Consider the following 22,992-nt stretch of genomic DNA (forward strand, 5'->3'; position numbering starts at 1 on the left):
TGATCTGCATGGAAACAATGCTAGCATGTGACATTAAAATGTTGTTGTACAACAGCACTCCTGCTTTTTAAAAACTTAACCTCCAGCAAAGTCAGCCAAATTACTTACTTCATGTGCAGCTGTGTTCAAGGAGAGAAAATCTACATCTTACTTCCACAGTGCTTTTGTGTTGAAGCACCCCTAATTTGGCCCTTAATATGTAACTTGTGTGTATACTTTCCTGCCCCTTCCAAAACTGGTATGATGGAGTGATCCGTTGTTACAGAGGTGGTATTGTGCAAGATGTTATCCATATTCAGTTATGGTTTTGTGAGCTATTCCTGCATGTTTTTATCACTTCCACGTATTTTTTAATTCATAGCCCTTAACGTATGCAAAGAAAAGGTCCCTGTGAACTCTGCTGTTCCATGGCTACAGAATTTACTGCAAAACTCACCCCTAGATGCAGCATTTCTTTTTAAAGCACAAAAGTAATTTCGGCACATAAGTAATTATGGTTGTTAAGAAAACATTCAAAATATGAACCTACAGGGATGTCTGTTTGAATGTGCACTGAAACAATATCTGTAAGGATGGTGTGAGCTGCCCCATTCACTTCTATAACGACAATTCAAAAATCAACATTATTTTATTGGTCATTTTAGCAGAAACATCCAGCCAGTGTACTTATCCAAACAAAAATCCCAGCTGTCAAAATATCTAACTTCTGTGAATTCTACAGAGAAGGCATGCATTGCATTATAGTGAATACTTAAAAATTTAATGGCAGTGAAAGTAATTGGATTCAGTATCAAACTAAAAGTAGTAATGCTATGCTGCTTAGATTCATTTCTGTAGTTAAATCAGTAAAAATCTCCATGAAGTGAAGCTGCTCCAGAACTAGTGATCTGTTGCATGGGGGTAACAATACTATCCAGGCAGGCCTCTTGCTGTGAAGATTAAGGTTAATTTGCCATGGAGGGGCCTTGCCTGTATATTGGGCTTTTGATATTTCAGCAAGAACAAACTTGTCTCAAATTATTTTTTTTTCTTTTGTAAATTTTAATTGAGATTGAATTATGGGTCCTTTTTTAGGAACAACTGGAAGCTTCTAGAAGGGAAATAGTGGGACTTCAAGAAAGAGACAGACAACAGCAAAGTAAGAACAGAAATCTGCACCAGTTACTTAAAAATGAAAAAGATGAGGTGAGTCAACCTTCTCACCTACACAAATCATTCAAACAGTTTTGACTAATTTTACAGAAACCTTCAGGTTTTAGTAGCATTTTATTTTAAAATAATACATAAATCAGGCTTCTGTAGAGAGAGAAAGTTAGCAAATTTCATGTGTGGTCACAGAAGTTTGTCACACTAGCATCTAATGGGATGCAATTCACGTGCAAATGGGTAGATGGGTTCAGATGATAAAAATGGCAGTGGTCTTATTGAACAAGTACATGTGCAGTATTGTGATGCCTTTTCTGATGCCTTTTTTAATGTATCATTCTGAGATAAGTCAGGTAAAGCCTGGCCTCTAGGTTCTGGGACCCAGCTATTCTATTACTGTAAAACAAAACCAAAGCAGCACTTAAGATATCTGTAAAAGAGGAAATCAACAAAACAAAAAACGCAGCCAAAACCCTGGAATAGCTCCTTAAACCTGGAAGAGGGAAAGACTAGAATCTACTTGGAAGTTTACTGTAGCCAATGCTTTGTCTAAATTAACTGTATAATGTTTAGGAAAAGCCTGAGGGAATTCTATGTTCACACACACGTAAATACATTTATAATTATTATTTATATTACCACAGTGCCTAGGAGCACTAATCATGGATCAGGACCATTTAGAGAATTAGCTTTTCCTGCAGTGCCTATCCTAGTATTATCTATGTGTAACTAGCATCTTTGTGTTCAGCTAAAAATATTGGACAGGCACTGAAAGTTACTCGGCCTTAAAATTAATATTTTATACAAATATTCATACCAAGGTCTTGTATTTTTTATTTTTTTTATTTTTAAAGGAATGTATGTGAATGAACTTTAGTTGAAAATTTATGGGGGCTTTGGGTTTTTAGGTACAAAAATTACAAAATATTATTGCAAGTCGTGCTACTCAGTACAATCATGATATGAAGAGGAAAGAAAGAGAATACAACAAACTAAAAGAGCGTTTACATCAACTAGTTATGAACAAAAAGGATAAAAAAATAGGTAAGTGGATTTGTAAAGTCTTCTGCATCATAGTGATATGATAAAGCTGCATGTTCAAGATATTTACTTTAGCTTCTAGCATTAACAAATGTGCCAAGCTCCTTATTTAGAATGCACTTTGGTATCCAAAATAGTAGGTCACAAAGAAGGTATTACATAAAATATGTAGCATTTAATTAAATGTAACTGTTGGCCGAGTTAAAGAAAATTTTGATCTTATATTTTGCTAATGTAAGAGTGCCATGTAAGAGTTTTTGAGTATCTCCCCTTGCTTTGATAGGCACAAACCAAAGACGACCAATTGACTACCTGATGAGAATCATGATCAGTACCTAAATTAAAACATTTTCCTCCCCTTATAATTTCTGCCTTTGCTAGTACTACTTCAGCTCTGATGGTGGTAGGAACAACTCTGTGTGCTAATGTAGACTGGGCTGTAAGGAGCACTCTAAGCCAGGGGTTCCCAAACTTTCTGCCGGCATGACCCCATTTTAATGAAGTCTCCCCTGCCGGGACCCCAGACAGCATGGAGAATACCATTTTGAAGAGCAAAATGTCATCCTCCCCACACTGGCTTTGCATGCACCCTATGTGTGAGGTCACAGCACGTGGAGGATGCCATTTTGCTCTACAAAATGGTGTCCTCTGCACAGGGTGACCTCATGTGTGGTGTGTACGAGTTCATGCTATGCAGAGAATGCCAGTTATTAGGGCAAAATGATGTCCTCTGAGCACGAGGTCATGCTCTGCAAGCAAACTGATGTCCTCCAAATAGGAGGGATCGCCACGATCTCATCTGCTGTGTGTGTGACCCCAGCTGGGGTTGTGACCCACACTTTGGGAACTGCTGCTCTAACCATTATATTGTGTCCACCAGCTACAAGGAGGGTAGGTAAAACTGCTTAAAATTTTGCTTGAGGCCTGGAACTGCACTAATGTTAGTAAAGATGGGAGATTCTAGAGAGGAAATAAAACTAGTGTAGGCACAGCCTGTGAAGGGGAAAGAAGAAGCAGTTCTGTGTCACTTCACTGCAACTTTTATTAAATAATCTTAGGGAGCTCTGCCACTTCTGAATACACAAAACAAGAAATGGTCACTATGCTCCTCTCTCACAGAATGTGAATGTTTCTTCCAAAATAAATGTCTACAGCATGAGACTGCAAAAGCTCCATGCACGGCGCAGTTTATGCTGTGCATTGGGCCTGAGATATTAGTACTGCTCTTTTAGTGTTCCAAAACTACTCGTAGTGAGCATATGGGAGTAAGGGCAGTGAAGTATCCAACATTACATGGTTTATCCTGTCTAAAAGAGACACCGTCATCTTAGAAATCATGTTTGTGTCTAAAAATTATTTACTGATAGAGCCATAAGTAACATCTAAAATTAATAAATAAATATTGGAGACTAAAGATGTTCTCTCCCTTTTTTCTAGTTTCTTTCTTTTGAGCCAGCAATTTATATAAAGTAAATTTCACTGTTTCCCCTGCTTGTAGTGGGTTTTGCATACAGCAGCAGGGATTTTTCTTTTTTAAAAAGATGATGATGATGATGATGTTATAAAACCACAAATTGTAAAGGGGACTTGAAGGTAGATGTAGTATTTGAAATTAATTCTTTTTTTAAATTGACAGGATTTAATGCTGGACAACGTCTTCCGTTCCGTAAAACTTCCTTGACTTGCAGCTTAAAGAACCATAGATTCACTTCAGATATTTGCTAACTGACACACCTCTTCTGTCGTGTTACTAGCTCCGAAAACTAGAGTTGGCCTTTGAAATTCAGTTAATTCCTGACCTTGCTGAGCTTGCAAACTGCTGGTGGTTAAAAAAAACAAAAAATTTTGTGTGTGCGCACACATATTAGGAATTAATTTTGAAAGCTTAATAAATTCTTATGAAAAGTAGCTATTGTTCATATATAGGAACAACTTTTAAATCTGAACTTGGATGGTATATTTAATTTGTTTACCTCCCGTATCTATAGCTTTGCAGTATAATCTGTTTTTAATATTATTAGTATGGTTTATTATTTGTGTTGTGGTAACACTTATGGATCCCCAGTCATAGATTGGAGCCCCACTGAGGTGGCATTGTACAAACACAGAACAAAAGGACATCCCTACCCCAAAGACCTTGCAATCCAAGTATGACAGACAATACTTGAATACAGACAGTGGGAACACAAGGCAACAATGAGACACTGCTAATCAGCATGATAAGCAGTGATTATGGCATGCCAGCTTCCTATCCATTGTTGAGCTTTCTGTAGGCATAATGACTGAGGAGAATTTTTACAGAGGGAGTTGAAGGAGAACTAAGAGGCATCTTTGCGAATATTTGCAGGAATATTTACATTTTTTTCTGTAATATTTTTCTGTAATATGTACAGTTTTTTCCATGTAAGAGGAGCAGCTTGAGGGAAATCACTAAGGTGCTTATATTTTAAATTTCAGCAAATGGGCGATGGGGTCTGGCATTAGTGACTGCAGAGTTGGGAGTGGACATCTCGGTGGCGTACAAGAGATGTCGGGTAGGTGGGATTAGGCCGTGAAGAAAAGTAATTTGTGTCTGAGGTGGAGAAGGGGAGCCAGTGGAAAGTCACGAAGAGAGAGGTGACACAGTTGAAGTAACAGCCAGGGAAATGACCTCTGTAGCAGAGTTTTAAATGAAGATAAGTGGGGCAAGAGGGGATATGTCAAGTGTAGTGCTTCTCTCATGCTAACAAAATTTCCCTTCTTTCTTCCATTTTCTCCCTTTCTTGTTTTGTTTTCAGAAGAATTTGGTCTCATGCGAGTCCAAAGATTGGTTTTTATATCCAGTCCTGTAAGGCTCTTAACAGTACCTTAATGTAAAAGCAAATGTAGGGTCACCTGAATATTTAGATACACTTTTGGGCTTCTTACTTCATTCTGAAATGTCTTTAATTTCCCTTCTCATTTGTAGCTATGGATGTTCTAAATTACGTAGGTAGAGTTGATGGGAAGAGAGGTGCTTGGAGAACTGGTAAAACGGAAGCCAGGTAAGTTGGTAGCTATATAAATAAATATATACATTAATCAAAGTGTATTTTGTAATATAAGGCTTCTGCTTTTAGGAATGAAGAAGAAATGTACAAAGTTTTATTAGGTGGCTATGAACAACGCCAAAAACAACTTCTAATGGAAAATGCTGAGCTCAAGAAAGTCCTTCAGCAAATGAAGAAAGAGATGATTTCACTTCTCCCACCACAGAAACCAAAACCTAAGGAAAGAGCTGAAGATGGCATTGGGCCTGTAAGTGTGTGGTTTTTGTTTTTTTAAATCTATATACTGAACTAGTACTTTGCACAGTCATACAAAAATATTACCATAGCTTCTTAAGGCATGACACCAGCACTAGTCACTGTGCCTCATGAGCCCATTGGACTGAAGTAGGTTGTCCAAATCCTGCATTTTGCTCATATCAGTACTTAGGTATGCAAAATGGACTTAGGTGCTGATTTTCTGTGCCATAATGTGGTGGTTGGACAATCTCTTAAGGTGCTTATGTTGGAAAATTGGACTTCCACTATGTATCTAGAAATGGCGGTTATCAGTAGGGTGGGCTCTAAGTCTACAGGTTAGATGAATTGATGTTTCTGCTAAAGATCTGCAGCTAGTATCAAGAAAATAGATAGAATAGAATGGTTTTCAGTTCTGCTAGTAATTCCTTTCTATTGTTCCCAGTGGGGCCATCATGCATATAAGCAAGCCTGATTGCTTATAGACGTTGTGGTAGAAGTGGGCATGAAAATTAGTAATGTCACGTGTCTGACTCCTTCCTTAGGGAAGAATGACTGTAGGTTGAGATTCCACTTTATAATGTCATATTGCAATTCGGTATTGTGGAACTGTTCCACTGCTAAGGGCCCGTTTACACAGAGAATATATGTTGCATATCGTGGCTACAGTCATAGAATCATAGAGTTGGAAGGGACCTCAGGAGGTCATCTAGTCCAACCCCCTGCTCAGAGTAGGACTAACCTCAGCTAAATAATCCCAGCGAGGGTTTTGTCAAGCTGCAGCTTAAAAACCTTTAAAGATGGAGATTCCACCACCTCCGTAGGTAACCCATTCCAGTGCTTCACCACCCTCTTAGTGAAAAACTTTTTCCTAATGTCCAACCTAGACCTCCACCCCTGCAACTTGAGACCGTTGCTCCTTGTTCTGTCATCTGCCACCACTGAGAACAGCCTAGTTCAGGTAGTTAAAGGCTGCTATCAAATCTCCCCTCATTCTTCTCTTCTGCAGACTAAACAAGCCTAGTTCCTTCAGCCTCTCTCATAAGTCTTGTGCTCCAGCCCCCTAATCATTTTTGTTGCCCTCCGCTGGACTCTCTCTAACTTCTCCACATCCTTGTTGTAGTGGGGGGCCCAAAACTGGACACAGTATTCCAAATGCGGCCTCACCAATGCTGAATAGAGGGGAATGATCACTTCCCGTGATCTGCTGGCAATGCTCCTACTAATGCAGCCCAATATGCTATTAGCCTTCTTGGCAACCAGGCCACACTGCTGACTCATATCCAGCTTTTTATCCACTGTTACCCCCAGGTCCTTTTCTGCAGAACTGCTGCCTAGCTCGTCGGTCCCCAGTCTGTAGCTGTGCATGGGATTCTTCCGTCCTAGGTGCAGGACTCTGCACTTGTCCTTGTTGCACCTCATTAGATTTCTTTTGGCCCAATCCTCCAGTTTGTTTAGGTCCTTCTGTATCCTATCCCTATCTTCCAGGGTACTTACCACTTCCCCCAGCTTAGCGTCATCTGCAAACTTGCTGAGGGTGCAATCTACCCCATCCTCCAAATCGTTGATGAAGATGTTGAACAAAACCGGCCCCAGGACCGACCCCTATAAATGGACATGCCCAGTGGACTCCCATGACAGTGGGGCTCAGCACATGCTCTGTGGTCCACCTATGCAGATCCAGCTGCAGGACTGAGGCATGTGTGTGCTTGCTTTCTAAGACAAACTGGAGAAATAACAGGACTTTATGCTTTGCAATGAAATGTTCTTAGGTGACTGGATCAAATTTCTACAGTTCTTTGTTGATCTCTTGGAGTATAACTTGTTTTTATAGTAGACTTAAAAAAAACCCCAAAACACTCATTTAATTTATTGGAGGGCTGTTAAATACATTGCAAAATGAATAACCAGCAAAGTCTAAATAGTGACTGTTAAGTACTTACAGGGCAAATGCATTAGCTGCTCCCCAAATGCAAATATCGCTGCAATTTTTTTACTTCTATATATTCTAAAAATCTAGTTGGTCTAGTGCACTGGCTCTAAACTTCCCAGACTACTGTATTCTTTTCAGGAGTCTGATTTGTCGTGCGTATGTCAAGTTTCACCTCACTTAACTACTTGCTTACAAAATCAGACATAAAAATACAAGTGTCACAGCAGGCTATTACTGAAAAATTGCTTACTTTCTCATTTTTACCATATAATTATAAGATAAATCAATTGGAATATAAATATTGTACTTAGATTTCAGAGTATAGTATATAAAGCAGTATAAACAAGTCATTGTCTGTCTGTACGTCTGTTAGTGCTTTTTAACGTGGCCTGTTATAAAACTAGGCAAATACCTAGATGAGTTGACGTACCCCCTGGAAGACCTCTGCATGCCTCCAAGCATACACGTAACTCTGGTTGAGAACTACTGAAATAATGGATTAACTACTTGCAAATGCTCAATGTCAAAAGCAGCCCTGAATTCATTTTTGACATAGGCTATTGGCACAAAGTATTAGGTAAATGTTTTTTCCCTTCTCTAATAAACTCAATAATATTCAAAATATCTGATTAAAAAATCTTTAACTTTATGGGGGGAAAATAAATGTGTATCTATACTGGGCAAAGCTAACTTGTGCTCCTAAGCAAAGACCTTTTAATGTAAAACATGCTTGTTTTGGGGTGAAATTTTAGTAAACCTCTGAAAATGGAATTATAATAACCTCCTGGTAGGCTTCCAACTAAAGTAAGTGGTAGTGACTGATACTTTCATACAGTAATCTAATGATCACAAGTAGCCATGGAAACTTGCTTAAATGATATCTGTAAAAAAGGAAAACATAAGTATTTGCGGGTCTTTGTTTTGTTTGTTTTTGAAGCAGTTACTACTGATTCAAAACAAGCTTGCCTAAATGAACTTTGGTTTTAAAACAAATAACCCTGAACCTGTTTTGCTGCTCCAGTGTTCACACCATTGGCTGGCATCTTGTTACTTAGCAACTTTATACTGACTCATGTGAGGTTATTGGCCTGGAATGTAGATCTTTAGTCTAGGGTACTACTGATATCCTATCAATAAAAATAGTAATATTTATTACTGCAGTAGCAGCCAGAGGCCCAGTCAGAATTGGGCCTTCATTGTGCTAGGTACTATACACCTAGGAACACCATGAAAAAACGTCTTTATGGAATGGGGTAGAATGTTACTCTCTCTCTAATCCCTCTTTTGCTGATATTGCAGTTTCCAAAGCCCCCAGAAGCACTACCATTCATTTAGTGAGTAAAATGTTGCTGCATATGTAGACGAACCCTTTTTTCCACCCGTGAATACATCAGTATTTTTGTCTGAATTAATTTAGGATCCAGTCTTTTCTGTCTGCTTCCGTGTAGAGATTTACATTGGGTGCATGTGATGCAAAAGGGAAGTGGGTCAAGAGAGTTCTGGCTCCACAGCTTTGGTCCCTGTCCTTCTCCACCTCTTCTCACTCATCTTGCACTTCGTCCCCACTGGTGCACTATGGATAAGAATGAGGCAGGGCCAGTTACTTGCTCTCCACAGCATAATACTTTGCCTTGGTCTGGATGAGTAATGCCACATAAAAGATTATGCAGCCCCCGCCCTTGTGTTCTTAAAACGTTATATGCTGCTTATTGAGTTCCTCACCTCCTGAATTGGTGTTTCAGTGCTCTTACCCTTGAGTCCCAACCAGGAGACTGACTAGCTTCCAGCTGCCCAGCCTGCTGCCCCACCTCAGTGCTTTGTCTTTTTCCTAGGTAAACGAGTCACTTGGTCTCTACCTCTCTCTCTTTTGTTCTCCAACACCTTCAGCTGGCTCCTTGCAGAGCATGGTCCCCGGTCATTGGTTGCCAGGATGCAGAGTGATTACACACTCTTATCCCACCACCGAGATACTTGAGTAATACATAGGGGAACCTGGGGCACGCACACAGTATTCAGAGGAAATGTTAAGAACATCCCCAGTTTGTCACATCAGTGCAGCTGCCAGGCAGAAAGTTTGGCAGCATGAGTCCTCGGAACCTTTAAACTCTATTTCAGGAAAGGGATGTGTGTGTTTGTATTGTCATTATCTTGCTGCCTGATATTCATTCTGCATACTGGGGGACAAGGGCAGCTAGGAAATAATATGGAAGATATGCCCTTCAGACCCCCTGAAATCCATGCATTTAGGGAGCCAAACTTCCTGCCAGGTCCAAACTGGGCAAATGCACTTCAGTGGAAACTCTCAGAATTTCCTGTTCCCTCATTCAGTTAATTAGGCCCATAGAAAAATAGAGAGGACTGTTTCAGCAGACTCTTGTTTTTGCTTTTACAGGTGCTGTCAGACACGGAGGAAGATGCTGTGGAATTAAATAAAGAGAATATGTGGGAACTCTCTTGTGAAACTGTGCGAGAACAACTTACCAACAGCATTAGAAAGCAGTGGAGAATGCTAAAAAATCATGTTGAAAAACTGGATAACCAAGGTGAGTATCATCATCAAACCTATATTCTGCATAATCATGCTGTCTGTGGCAGCTCCATTTCCACTGTGTTATTTATTATATTCTGACCCATTTGATATAACAGAGCTCAAACTAGAAGGAGTTTTTAAAATTAACATTTTAAAAAAAATTGACACAGTAGATTACCTGAAGTGCAAGGCAACCAAAATAGAAATATGAAAGATTTAATTGCAGGAGGGCTGGAAGATGCTTATGTAGCAACACTGTTATCCCCGACTGAGGAGGCACTTAAATTGTAAGCCCCCATTCTCTGTATCAAGTTTTCATTTGTTGAAGGAACATATTTCTTATAGTTGGTTTCAGCAGAAAGGTGGCCTGTGTCAAATTTGACTTCTATTGTCCGTCATCCCAGCTGTTTGAGTTAGCAAAGTAGTGAAAATTAAAACAACTTGAAATAGTTAAGCACAAAAAATATCTAAATCATTTAAAAAGTTTTTGGGTTTAGCATTCTGTAAATTTTGCTGCTGCAGGTGGCTTTCGAGACAAAACTGGCTGGTGGCACAGTGCTAGTTTCTCTTAATTTTCAGCTGCTAAATAGCATTAAAAACCAGCTAAAATACATAAATATTTTTACTTTTCCATTAGCACCCAGAGGGATGTCATTTTATGCCATGGAGGAAAAAGGCAAATATTTTTCAGATAAAATGTTAATCCTGTCTTGAAAAGATCTAAAACCTTGAATCTTTCAGTTTGAGTCATTATAGTATTATTTTTCCCTTGCTTTGAGACTCTGGTCTAAGCATGGCATTAAATAAATGCTTAACATTTGGAGCACTTTATATTTAAGTTATATTTTTTACCTTTCTACTCATCTACCTCTAATAACATTTTTTTGGGCTGGGGAACAGGAGCCTATTTTTTTCCTCTCTCATGGGATTTGCATCCTTGTATGCAGAGGACCTGAGCTTCCTTGGCCAAAATATTGCTATAACAATGAGCTTTGTATATAAGGCTTAGCACAAGTCCAGCTTTTGATCTCGTATTGAGATCTGTGTAGGCATATGTCATACTAGTCATTTTATTGTGGTTAAAATCTCTGAAATCTGATTAAAGAGGCATATATGTTGTGAGCTACAATACATTCTCTGAAATTGTAATGGCAGGTGCCATAGAATCTTCTGGCGCTTACATGCGGTTTCTGTGGAAATGTAGGATGTGAACTGCATAAGCTCTCTTAAAGAGACTTTATTAGACGGCAGGGGTAGTCTGCTTGTGGCCTAGGCAAAGGCTGCCACCAAAGTCTAAGGCTTCTCTTACTACCTAGCCTAAAAGGACTCTCTCCCTTTCCCAGAGAGAGAATAGCAGAACAAGATGCACTTTTAACTATGTCAGTGATTCTGAACCTTTTTACCTCTGTGGGCCGCATGTGCAGCTCTGTGTGTAACGTAGGCCACATCCACACAATATATAGACTACATGTACATCTACCAAGAAAAAAAAAGATCAGTATTTGTTATATTACATCAATACGATTCGAGTCATATAATATCTTTCATTTCGACCCTGGCAAGTGTCTACCAAGAGCATTTTAAGCTAGCAAAATAAGTCAGAACATTAACTTACCACCCTTACAATCAATTTGTGTTATGGCAAGGTGTATTGCCACCCTCACTTCTCTGCTACTGCTGGTGGCATGGCTGGACTGAGCACCTGGAGAGCGCGGCTCTGGAGCCTGCCTTCAAAGATGGGGAGCCTGCCTCATGTGGGGTGCCCTCCCAGCCAGGGACTCTCCCCCCAGCATCCAGACCCACCCAACGCTGGGCTGGCACATGTGCCTGCCCTGCAGAAACAGAGTGTCCTGTCCAGGGCAGAACGCCCCTCCTCCCGCCCTGGGACTGCTCCCTCCAGCATCCCCCAGCAGCTGCCCCCACGGTTATGGCCCTGAGGATGTCAGATGGGCTATAGCTGTGTGCTGATTGGGCCACGAGTGGGCCGCGGGTTGAGACCCACTGATCTATATGCTACCAAATGTTGACCTCTTTTACGCCAAGAGTGCGTAGTAGTTTCCTGTTATAGCTGAACCTAAATTTATTTTTTTGTTGTTTTCTTAATATTTGTTTTTATTTTGTTCAGAACCTTTTAAACTTTCTTTTCTTGACTATATCTTTAAATAGCTCAGTAATAAGGTTTATACTAAAAGTATTATCTTTTTGTTCTTCCCTATACCATATGGAGTCTGTTTTTATTTTAAATGGGATCTTCCCCCACTCTCAGCATGTGACTTTGTCTAGCCTGTTTGCCTTCAAAGCACACTGCTTGTCAAAACATAAGAACAGCTATACTGGATCAGACCAATGGTCCATCTAGCCCAGTATCCTGTCTTCCAACAGTGGCCAATGCCAGGAGTTTCAGAGGGAATGAATAGAACAGGTAATCATCAAGTGATGATTTTGTTTTTCAAGGACTCCTAGGTCCAGAGAGACCATATTTAACCCCAGAAATTATAAAATAGTTAAGAGGCAATTCAGTGACATTTTTTCCTATAATAAAATGATCCACTGAATTGTATTTTTTATCTGGCTGATTGTGTTGAGATCCAGGATTGTATATCTCTGCTAGAATTTATTCAGAAGTGCCCGTGGTTATGCAGACATAGCCAGGGTCTTTCAAATTCCAAGGTTGGACAGATACATATATTAAAGGTCTTTTAAATTATTTTGTAAACATTTTTTATCTTAAATTAGCGTCTTTATTGAAATATGTTACCAGTGGTTGCCTCGACTTAAAAAATATATAATATTTTTTTTTCTTTTTAAAATTTTTAGTGTCACGTGCGCATTCAGGGGCTTTGAATGACAAAGATGTAATTTCAAGAGAGGACCATGAACTGGAAACTGAAAAGCTAGAATTAGAAATTCATCAGTGCAAAGAAATGATCAAAACTCAGCAACAACTATTACAGGTAAGGATATTTTGATTTATTTTTTTTTTAACCATGCTTTCTTCTCTTCCTCCTTTCTTGGGGTAGGAATTGAAGCATCACTCTAACGAAGCCTTCTTTTATTTGGGTGTTCCTGCTGGAGTTAGGGATGTGATTCTCAGTTTAGCAAACAGTATTTTGTTGTGAAGTTAGGGCATATAGAGGGAGAAACTGCAGAAGACAAACAGAAGTTTATCACCCTATTCAGAAAGCTTAACTCCTCTACTTTCCACAGCTTTCTGAATAGGCTGCTAAACTTCTTTGTTCACCTTCTGCAGTTTTTCCTTCCACATTTCCTAATTCCCTGTGCTAGTAGCTCATTTATGACCAAGACTGTTTGTCTTTCATGTCATAAAATAAACTTTTGCTGGCATCTAAACTTAAACTTGTAGAAATATATTTTAAGTCTGAATAATGATTTCCAAATAATATTTCTGACTTTTGTTCCTTATATCTGCAGCAGCAGCTTATGTCTCCATGTGATGATGATACCTCTGTGTTACTACAGGACTGTTATTTGTTGGAAGAAAGAGAGCGTCTCCAGGAAGAATGGAAACTATTTAGAGAACAAAAAAAGAACTTTGAGAGAGAGCGAAGAAGTTTTACAGAAGCTGCTATTAGACTAGGACTTGAGGTATTCAAAGGGGAGATCCTTTGATCTTTAAAACTGAAGATTAGCCAGTCTTGTAACCTTAGTAAGCCAAAAACCTAGCCAATGTTGAAAGTATGCATTTGTGTGTACTGTTAGCCCTTTGCTTTTGTCTTCCTGTAGGAAGGTCTCTCCTTCCTCTGCCTGTATCTTATAAACTATGCGATGCAGGACTAGTGACAATGTAATGGATCACTCTGTTTTGCAATATGAGAATACTACATTTTGCATGCAGATATTGGAATATACAGTTCATTGACCTGGGATAACTAATTTTCTTTTTCTTTATATAAGAATAGGCCAAGATTTCCAAATAGCTGCATATGTGCCTTTGAAAATAAGGGCATTTATTTAGGTAGCTAAATAGAGACTAAGGAACCTAACTGGAGGCACCCCTTTTGTTTTTTAAACACATTTTGGCCTTAGACTTTATCTATAGGTACACTATAACACCTCGCATTGTATCACAATCTTTCAGTTCCAGTAAGATGTTGTTTATAAAATTTGCTACATTTTCATTTTACTTCAAAAAATATTTTTAATAAGATTATGAGAGAATATAAGATATATCAGAAGCATATTGCTCAATTTAACCAGAAGTGTCTAAACCTATAGACCAGATTGCAGCATAACTGTAATCCCCTGTATCAGTTTGTTACTGCTTCTCCTCTTACGCTTTAATATTCTATCTGTACTGTGATCTATGTAGATCTTTTTGAAAAAATTGCAGCAGTCCTTGAGCCTAGAGTCGGGGTTTGCTATGTCTCCTTTGAATGTAGGAGGAAGAATTTTGAACAGTGGGGAAATTTGCTTCCTCGCTACCTTACTTGGTATACTCCCTGTTTTGTCTTATCTCTTTACGAGGTAGAGTAGCTGTCTCCTCCCCATCCTGCTGCTACCTGGATTTTTGAGGACTTCCTGACATTGACATAACTTTGCCCCTTCCCTGTGAAAGGGAAACCCTCATTCTTCCCTCTCATGGCTCAGATTTGGTTGGGAATAATCAGGACTACTTTCCAGTTCTTTTTTCCCTTCCCAGAAGGCACTCGGGGCATAGGGTTGATCAGTACAGCGGTAGTGTAGTTGAGGGTAAATGTGGGTAAACAGTTTACCCACTTCTCATTGGGGTAATGTAGAGTTCAGTTTAGGTTAGTTTACAATTTATTTATTTTACCATTACACCACTGAGCAGTAATCCTTCCTGGCAGCTGCATAGAAGGTGTGTTTAGCATCTGAGTAGTAGTTTCCCACCCAGAAGCTCTAATGTAAAGTGAGAGACACACTTGAAAGGACCTTCATTAGCACATCCTTGTGAGCCAAACAATGAGGTTCGGTTTGCAAACACTCTTGCCATTTGATCCTTTCAGGGCTCGCACAATTGTAGGTCTATGTTAAACTGCCCATTTTGTCAATATAAATGAACTTCACTTTATGACTTTACATGCAAAACACATCAGTCAGTATAAACTTACCTTCTGTATGGAATACAAGTTGGCATGTCTCTTTTCAGAGAAAGGCATTTGAAGAAGATAGAGGAGCTTGGCTGAAGCAACAGTTTTTGAGTATGACTTCTGATCACAAGAACTCTGAACATGTGAAAACTCAAAGTGCCTTCTCAGGAAGCAAGTATTTAATTCACTAACTATTGTAAATTTCATAAGACTGCCTTGTAATGTTTATTTTGTCTCTCTCAGCTGGAAGATACATACACAAGGAAATGGAGACTTGCTAAGTTTAGAGAGAATTCATCATATCATTTCAGAAACATTAAAATTCTATGTGAAAGTCAGGACAGCTAGGGTCTCTTAGGTTCACCAAAGAAGGGAATGGTGATAATCCAGTCATGGTTACATGATAACCTTTTTGAGAAGGGACCTGTTGAATGTTAAATATATAACATAACTCTTAGCAATAAATAGCATATTTAATTAGTGAATCAGATGGGAGGCCTTTTGAACACTGATAAGGATAGAAAAATAAGGTGACATACTGACAGCTGAAGAGATTAGAAATAAAGGTAGGAAGAAAGCATCATCCTGGAAACATTTAGCTATTGCATGTAAGAGAGAACCTAAAACAGCTATTCAATGGAAAAGAAGCAACTTGGAAAACCGTAACAGTGAAAGGGATGCTAGTGATGGTAATAAAAAGGAAATTGGCTGTGTGCTGCCATCATTTCAATGGCAGATTGTATCTAGTGTGATTTGGGATGATTATCACTTCCTTTAGAAACCTTTTGAAAATATTTGTGGCTATTATAGGTAAGATTTTTTTCTAGCATATTCATAATTTAGAATACATATTTTTCATATCACATTATCATTAAACATAAAATTAACATTTAAAACTTTTTTGCTTGGTTTCCTATGACTTCTCAGTCTTTTATCAGTGTAGGATACATTTTTTTTTTCACTACCAAGTTTGCACATGCACAGTTTAGTTTGCACCCTGGAGCACAAGATACTTTTTTAAAAAAAAGAGAGAGAAAAGCAATCATTGTTAAATGAATCCTTGTCCTGGGAGCCAACATTAAACATAAACATGAGATAACAACTGGCATGTAAAGATACTTAGGTAAATATGCTCAGAAGATAAAGTGACTTTGCTCTCTCACACCATACCTCTCTGCCACTTCTTTCAATGTGCAGCACCCCATGTCTTCCTATAAATCTCTCTGTACATGGAATTATTTTTGCTGGTATGAATCATTTATGTTTAGGGACAGAATTATTTGGGTGCTATTCATTAAAAAATATTTGTTTGATTGGTGTCAAACTTGTGTGCTATAGGATTTAATTGTGATTTTTTTCATACTCTCTTTTTTTTTTTTTAGTGCCTATGGATTTTATTTTGTGTGGATGTGTTAAGTGAATTTTAAGAGAAAATGTAGCATTAAACAGCTCTCCCTGTAGCTTAGATTTGAGGGTATGTAATAATAATAAAACTAAAGGATTCCTTTGCCTCTTAAAGGTTCACTATCTTGACATAATGCCATTTGGATACCTTTACTTAACTGTTATCACTAGAATAATTTTTAAAAATTATTTTTTATTTTAGTTTTAAGTCTTTATTATGTTAAACTTCAAAATACTATAACCCTTTCGGAAGTGCCATGTAAAACAAATTCCGCTTGCCTGTCTTTGTGAAGCACTTTGAAATGTCAAAATTAAAAGGAGTTACTCTGGCTCGAACTTCCATTGTAGTTAATGCAGGTCTTTTCATTCACTTAAATGGGGGACTAGATTAGAAAGTGCTAAATAATGTTATCTATTCAGTTTAATTTGTTTTGGACTTTGGGCTAGTTTATGAGCTGTCCTGTTGACATAAGTGATTTTTGCATGGATGTTGCCAGGTATCCTAGACTCTAGAGAGAGCCTTATATCAGTTGAAATAAGATTTGCTAAACAAGAAGTAAAAACCTGATTCAAAAAATGCTAATATGAGTGAGTATCTTTGAACACGAGTAGTCCCATTGACTTCAGTGTGACTGTTTATATGAGAAGAGTTATTCAGACATGTGATACCATTCCTGTTTTTCTTGTTTTAAAGTTAAATGTTTACAAAACAAAATAATGCTGTGTGCAATGTGCCTATACTGATTTCAACATCATTTGAGTCCAATGCATCCAATAATAATGAATGTACATATTTATTATTTTATTATAATTCACAGAAAATAAGAGCCATGAAAGAATTCCTCTCTCTTGATACTTTTATAACTACATCGTTGTTTAATAACTTACTTGTATAACTTGCAGGTTCTGACACAGACAATCAGTTAATGAACTTCAGATCTCGGCAGAAGAAACCTCACTGTTTGACTAGTGTACCTACTTCAGAGGAATTTTGCCAGACAATTCAGCATATCCCACACAACAGGTATCTGAAATTATATAAACCGGTCATTACTTTTATAGTGAGTGAAAACTGTTCAGCTGGAGTAATAGTGATTAGAGAAAGTGACCATAGCTCAGGGAAGTTCTGAACTAGACATTGTGACAAGAATTGCAGTGGAATATATTATTTAGTGTAATTATAATATAACTTTCAAACCACTATCAGAACAATTTTTTACTTATATTTGTAAAGGAATATATTAGTTACATTTTTATTGTCTCTTTCCAGCAGTTCAAATGCTGTATTCAATAAAACTACTGAAGACAGCAAGCCAAAGCAATGGAAAGGAATAAACAGATCAGAAACTGAATAATGCATCAAGACCTTGGTCACAAGATTTCTAAAGTTCATGTTCTCTGTTGTATAGATTAACTGCCTTAGACTTTCTAGAGTTGTCTCCTGTCTTATGTTAAAGAAATGTGTCCATAAACTTTTCTTTCTAAGGTGAAACAGGGTGTTATGAGTTTGATCATCCTTTCAGAGGTGATCCAAGTTGTGGTGTGTGGGTGTGGCTTTTTAATTTTTAAAAACAATTCCCCCCCCCCCCTTTTTTTTTAAAAAGCTTTGAATATTTTAGTAACAAAAGCTCAGATTCTGTGACTTGAAGGAATGTATGAGATTTTATTTCAGTTGTAAATGAAACACTGTAACTAGTGTTTCCTTTCATCACAGACAAAGCTAGCACTTTTAGAAATTGTTTAATTATCATAAATATACATTTATATCAAGTGTAACTAGCATTAAAATTATTGTCTCAACTTGAATGTACAGTATACTGTAGATTTTTAACAGAACAGGTTATATATTTATTAAGTCGTGTGACTTGAAAGTACCTCTTTCATAGCTTTCCAATGATTAACGTGCAAGATCTTTGTTTGTAAATAGACAATATAAATGATTCTGCTAAGATGCCATGAAATGAAACACATGCATCTATAATCATAGTATTTTACATGCCAATTTAATCTGTTTTTATAGTGATATTCTGTTTACAAATGTGTTAGGACTGTAATTGTTTCAGTCAAGAATCAAATTCTTTGAAACATATCTGGACAATAAATGTGCAAAGTATATTCTATGAAATGTAGTCTCATATTTTATGTGCATTCAATTTTTGCAGTCCAGCATAATCTTTTTGTATTAAGCAGTTATAAACTGTCATGGTCCTACATCAACAGATCTGCATGATATGTTTTCCTTTTTAATGGATGCCAGTTACTTTGGCCTTGACTTAGGGAAATCCATTTTGATCATAACTCCATGAAGTGGCCATACATAAGGGAGTGGTCTTAGTGAAAGGGAGGCAGAGATAAAAAAGAAAAATTTGCAGTACAGAAGGGAGGGGAAAAGAATAGAGCGTGACAGAATTCTGAAACTGTAAGAGATAAAAGGGATGGGTTTCAACTTGACGGACAGTGTGGTACCAGTAGCAAAACATTTAGTGTCTTCTGTGATTACTTTTCATTTCATGACCTCACTTCTCCATTTAGTGCTTCCATAGCTCTTTCATATTGAGGTACTTTACTGATGCATATGCCATAAATACTGCTACAGATCCACAACAGTTATGACCACAGAAAAAAAGTTTTATGAGTTAACTGTGATTTATTCTGAAGGGATAAACTGAGGCCGTCAAGGTCGTTATTGGGTAAAAATGTTTCCATTCCTTCAGTAAAGTAGTTTAGAGCAGGATAGTATTGTTAAGATGCTAATGGCAGTTAGTCAGCTATGAATAGTTTACCAGTAGCATATTTTGCTTCTCGTCCTGTGCTATAGGTTCCTATGCCTAAAAGCAGAATCTAATGAAACAGAACTGTAGACTGTAGCTGTTTTGTGAAGGCACTGCTGCTTTGCAGAGTTCAATTGCAGAGGCTTCCTTTTCCTTGCCAAGGAAGCTCTGGGGTCCTGAATAGCAACCCTTAATTCTCATTGGCCATGGGCATCTCTTCTCTGGACATGGGTCTCTGAAATTTTATTTATTTTGTTTTATTAAAATGTTCCTCTTCTTTGTTCCAAGTGAAACTAATATATTATAGCACCAGATGATTTATCTATGTAAAAATTAAAAACCTTGCACCCCCAAACTAGTATGAATGTAACTCACTTTCTGTCACTGCCCAACCCCTTCAGAGGGAGCCTGAGAAAACTCTGCTTCTGTCAGAATAAAGGAAGGGAAATGAACTCCAGCATTAAGAGCCCTCAGTGCCACCAGATCCCTCTCCTTCAAACCTGGGTGCAGCTGGTTTAGGTGTCTTAGCTGATCTCAACTGCTGTGGAATCACATGGGATGAGAGAAGAAGAAGAGGTCACTAAAGGAGCCAAGATGGAAACCATTGGAATGTCACTGGTCACTCCAACACCTCGAGTTCAACCAGAAATGAATTGGAAGCCAGTGTAAACTCCAGAGCACAGGTATAATATCTCCTGCATGAAGCACTCTTAAGGAAGCAGGCAGTCACATGCATGTGAATTTTGATCTGCCTAGAGTAGGCTCAAGGCCTGTCAGCCATCCTTTTCTAGAGGTTAATCATCCGGATTATTTTAATGCCATAGGTTTTTCAAAATCACAGCATTTTTTACAAAATAGTTCTTTTCTATTTCATCTGTGAGAGTTTGAGCCATTTCCTCTACTGAAATTGCATAACAGTACCCAAATGCCACTGAGTTCAGATCTACCCTCATATGTCAATAGGCAGGACTTGGCCCAGTGAATTTATGCTCTCAGGCTTTCCATTAAATAAGGAATATATTCAGAGCTGTAAAAATCTCAACAAGGAGGCAGGAATATGCTAGGAGTTTAAAGTCGCATAGAGAATTCTTGCTTTCTAAACCCTAACTAGCTGATTATTCAAGCTTTATAATATGATTGTGGTGATTCTAGTATGCCACTAGGTGTTGCACTTGTTTTAATTAAGTGGTGGTGTGTATGTGTGCATGCCTGTGTGTATATATGTATGGTGATATACTGGGAAGCTTGGTCAGTTTCCTGTTAAAGAACTTAATTGGACTCCCATACTTGACACTTTCTCCTCATTACAGAGTTTTTAGGGTAATAAAAGGATTTTGAAGGACTAAAGAAGTGTTGCTTATTCATCAAATTTCTTGTTTATGGAATAGTAGCAACTGAGGCTGTCTAATAATTTGCTTATAATTCTGCAATCTACATGCATTTTAGTTGTAGGGAAAACCTCTGAGGAGTCACACAAACTTATAAATGTCATTTTAATGCCTCCATGAAAAAGCAGCTTGTGTTGCAAACAGGTATGAAACTGAGGCACATGGTGAACTGGTAGGTCAATTTTTGAGTTCTGCCATCCTGGACAGTATCCTGTAACTGTCAGCTATAATCAGTTGTGTTGTGTAGTGTCTGGGCTAGTGTGTGATGGTCATAGACCTGCTATGTGTTCATGTACAAATACTGGTATGTGACAAGGGTATGAATATTTGCAGTGACCTGGTCAGTAAGGTAAAGTTGCTCTATATCTGTGGTGGCTTATTATACTTTCCTCTATGACTATATTGAGGTAATGTGAGGGCTTTGGGAAGAGCAAACAGGAAAGCAACACAGTAGATCCTGCTAAGGACACCCCAGCTCACAATTGAAAGACAATGGGGCAAGCGCTTAGTTTCAAGGACTCTGCCTATAGTTTCCAAGAAACTGCCAGCCTCATTTTGCCAAAGGCAGGAGCCTGGAGATGAAAAGAGTGCTAAACAGTAAGAAGCCCTTCTCGGGACAGGAAGGGTTGACTTGTCAAAAGCAGTCGAGGGAGACGGGCTGACACAGAGACCCAGCAGAGAGAGTCGGAAGAAGTTGGGCCTTCCCAGATCCAGGGAATGGTAAGCTTTAGAGGAAAGATAGCTACAAGTACAGCCTGCTTTGTTGTTTTTAAGGCGGTACCTTTCTCTGAAATACTTCTGTTCTAAATAGATAACTTTGCTTTAAGGAGCTGTCTGGTTGTTGTATTAGCCACTGTCATTGCTCTCAGAGGGAACAGAACTGGAAGATGTGAGCTTGGGTCAGACCTGCTGAGGTAATTGCAGTTAGTACCAGGGGACTGCAACCTGAGTCCTGGTCAGAGAGTGGGAGAAGCATGAGGTGATTGACAGATTGAGTCCTAAGAACTGAAGGGTTTGATCTCCGAGACCTTGGGGGGGCTAAGGGTGGAGTTCACCCATTAAGTGTAATCAGTATATAATTTAGATCTGCAGGTGGTATACAAATACCACTACTACCAGATAAAGTAATGTTGCACATGTACAATACGAAGGTGGCCATTTCTCTGAGTTTAATACAAACAGTGTGGTGACATAAGATTGCTGCACAATCTTTAATCTGCAGCAAGTAACACTACGGCTGCTAGGCTACCTTTTCAGTCTCCTTGATAAAAGTGATGCTGCTTTTTCCAAACATGGGAGGCTGACCAGATACAAGATTATTTGCTTGGATTTAGTTATTCATGATTCTTGATCTGTTAAGAGTTTAGCAGTGAAGGGTCATAAAATGGCTAACTACAAGAAGAAGCAGTGAAATGTACCATGCTCAAAAAAATTAAGCATTCAATACCTAGAAGCCCATCTACTTTCCAAATGTGGTGGGATACAATATAGTATATCCACTACAGCATGATAGAAATAGGAATTTCACTATTGTATGCTTGACTTTTGTTAAGTCCTGAAATACGTTCAGGTCAACCTGCCCATTTAATGTAATGAAGGATTTCTGGTGACTTTAATAGCAATTGGATTTGGCCCAAAGTGAGGAAATAAATACTTTTACCTTTGAAGAAAGGTTTCTCCTTATCCACTATTGATTTGGAAAGCACCCAGAAGAGATTAGCCCAAACTTTTAGTATTTCAAGACTCCAGCTCCTTGCCCCTGTTCTTATTTTACTAACCCATCTTGCAAGGTAACTTCATTTGTTCCTGTACTTCATGATTCACCAGAACTCTGTAAAATACCATAATTATCACATTAGTCTGGAAGGTGAACCAACACCAGCCAGCAAGATATAGGGTCAGGTTTTCAAAGGTATTTGGACACCTAAATATGCAGATGAATTGTGTGATTTTTTTTTTCTTTCTTTCCCCCTCAAAAGCATCTACACAAGTAAGGTGCCTTTCTCCCTGGGAGTTACATAGGTGCTTTTGAAAATCCCACAAGGTGCCTCTTTGCATCTGTTAGTTGCCTACTTACCTTTGAAATTCTGTCCTATAATCTTTCAATAGAAGCAATTATTTTCTCCAAAGTAAGCTATCAGCATTTTAGGGAGAAATTTAAACTCATGCTCTAAGCTGACCCCTTGCAAACTCAACAAACCTGACATCATTTGTAAACCACCTTCAGGTTAATGCACCATAGAACCGTTCTACTTACAGACCTGAAAAACGCCCCCAACAAAATATCTGCTGAAGCTGCACTTGCAGTAATGGGAGAAAATCATATAAGAGAATCATATATAAAATCTGTTTATAACAAGATCAGAGATACTAAAAATCACTCTCTGCTATGGACCGCTTTATCTGATGACCAGGATCCCCTCAACTATTCTAGGTCAAAATGT

The 22,992-nt window shown here is 38.4% G+C and overlaps 1 protein-coding gene across 5 annotated transcripts in view; it reads left to right on the top strand.

Annotated features, from left to right (window-relative positions):
- The window catches only part of SSX2IP (SSX family member 2 interacting protein), a 34,008-nt gene extending 14,503 nt beyond the window's left edge, over positions 1-19,505 (top strand). For 4 of the 5 annotated variants that reach the window (XM_067538564.1, XM_067538566.1, XM_067538565.1 and 1 more), the window contains 10 exons: positions 1,075-1,185; positions 2,055-2,190; positions 5,135-5,210; positions 5,286-5,463; positions 9,776-9,926; positions 12,731-12,867; positions 13,346-13,519; positions 15,045-15,156; positions 17,293-17,413; positions 17,660-19,505. In XM_067538564.1, the coding sequence (XP_067394665.1) occupies positions 1,075-1,185; positions 2,055-2,190; positions 5,135-5,210; positions 5,286-5,463; positions 9,776-9,926; positions 12,731-12,867; positions 13,346-13,519; positions 15,045-15,156; positions 17,293-17,413; positions 17,660-17,744 (1,281 nt within the window). In that variant the 3' untranslated portion in view covers positions 17,745-19,505. The remainder of the gene's footprint in view (positions 1-1,074; positions 1,186-2,054; positions 2,191-5,134; positions 5,211-5,285; positions 5,464-9,775; positions 9,927-12,730; positions 12,868-13,345; positions 13,520-15,044; positions 15,157-17,292; positions 17,414-17,659) is intronic. The other variant, XM_067538567.1, reaches the window with a different exon arrangement.
- The last annotated feature ends 3,487 nt before the right edge of the window (positions 19,506-22,992 follow it).

Source organism: Emydura macquarii, unplaced genomic scaffold, assembly GCF_026122565.2.
Source record: "Emydura macquarii macquarii isolate MOO-44397 ecotype Brisbane River unplaced genomic scaffold, CSIRO-AGI_Emac_v2 contig_480, whole genome shotgun sequence".
Lineage (NCBI taxonomy): Eukaryota > Metazoa > Chordata > Testudines > Chelidae > Emydura > Emydura macquarii.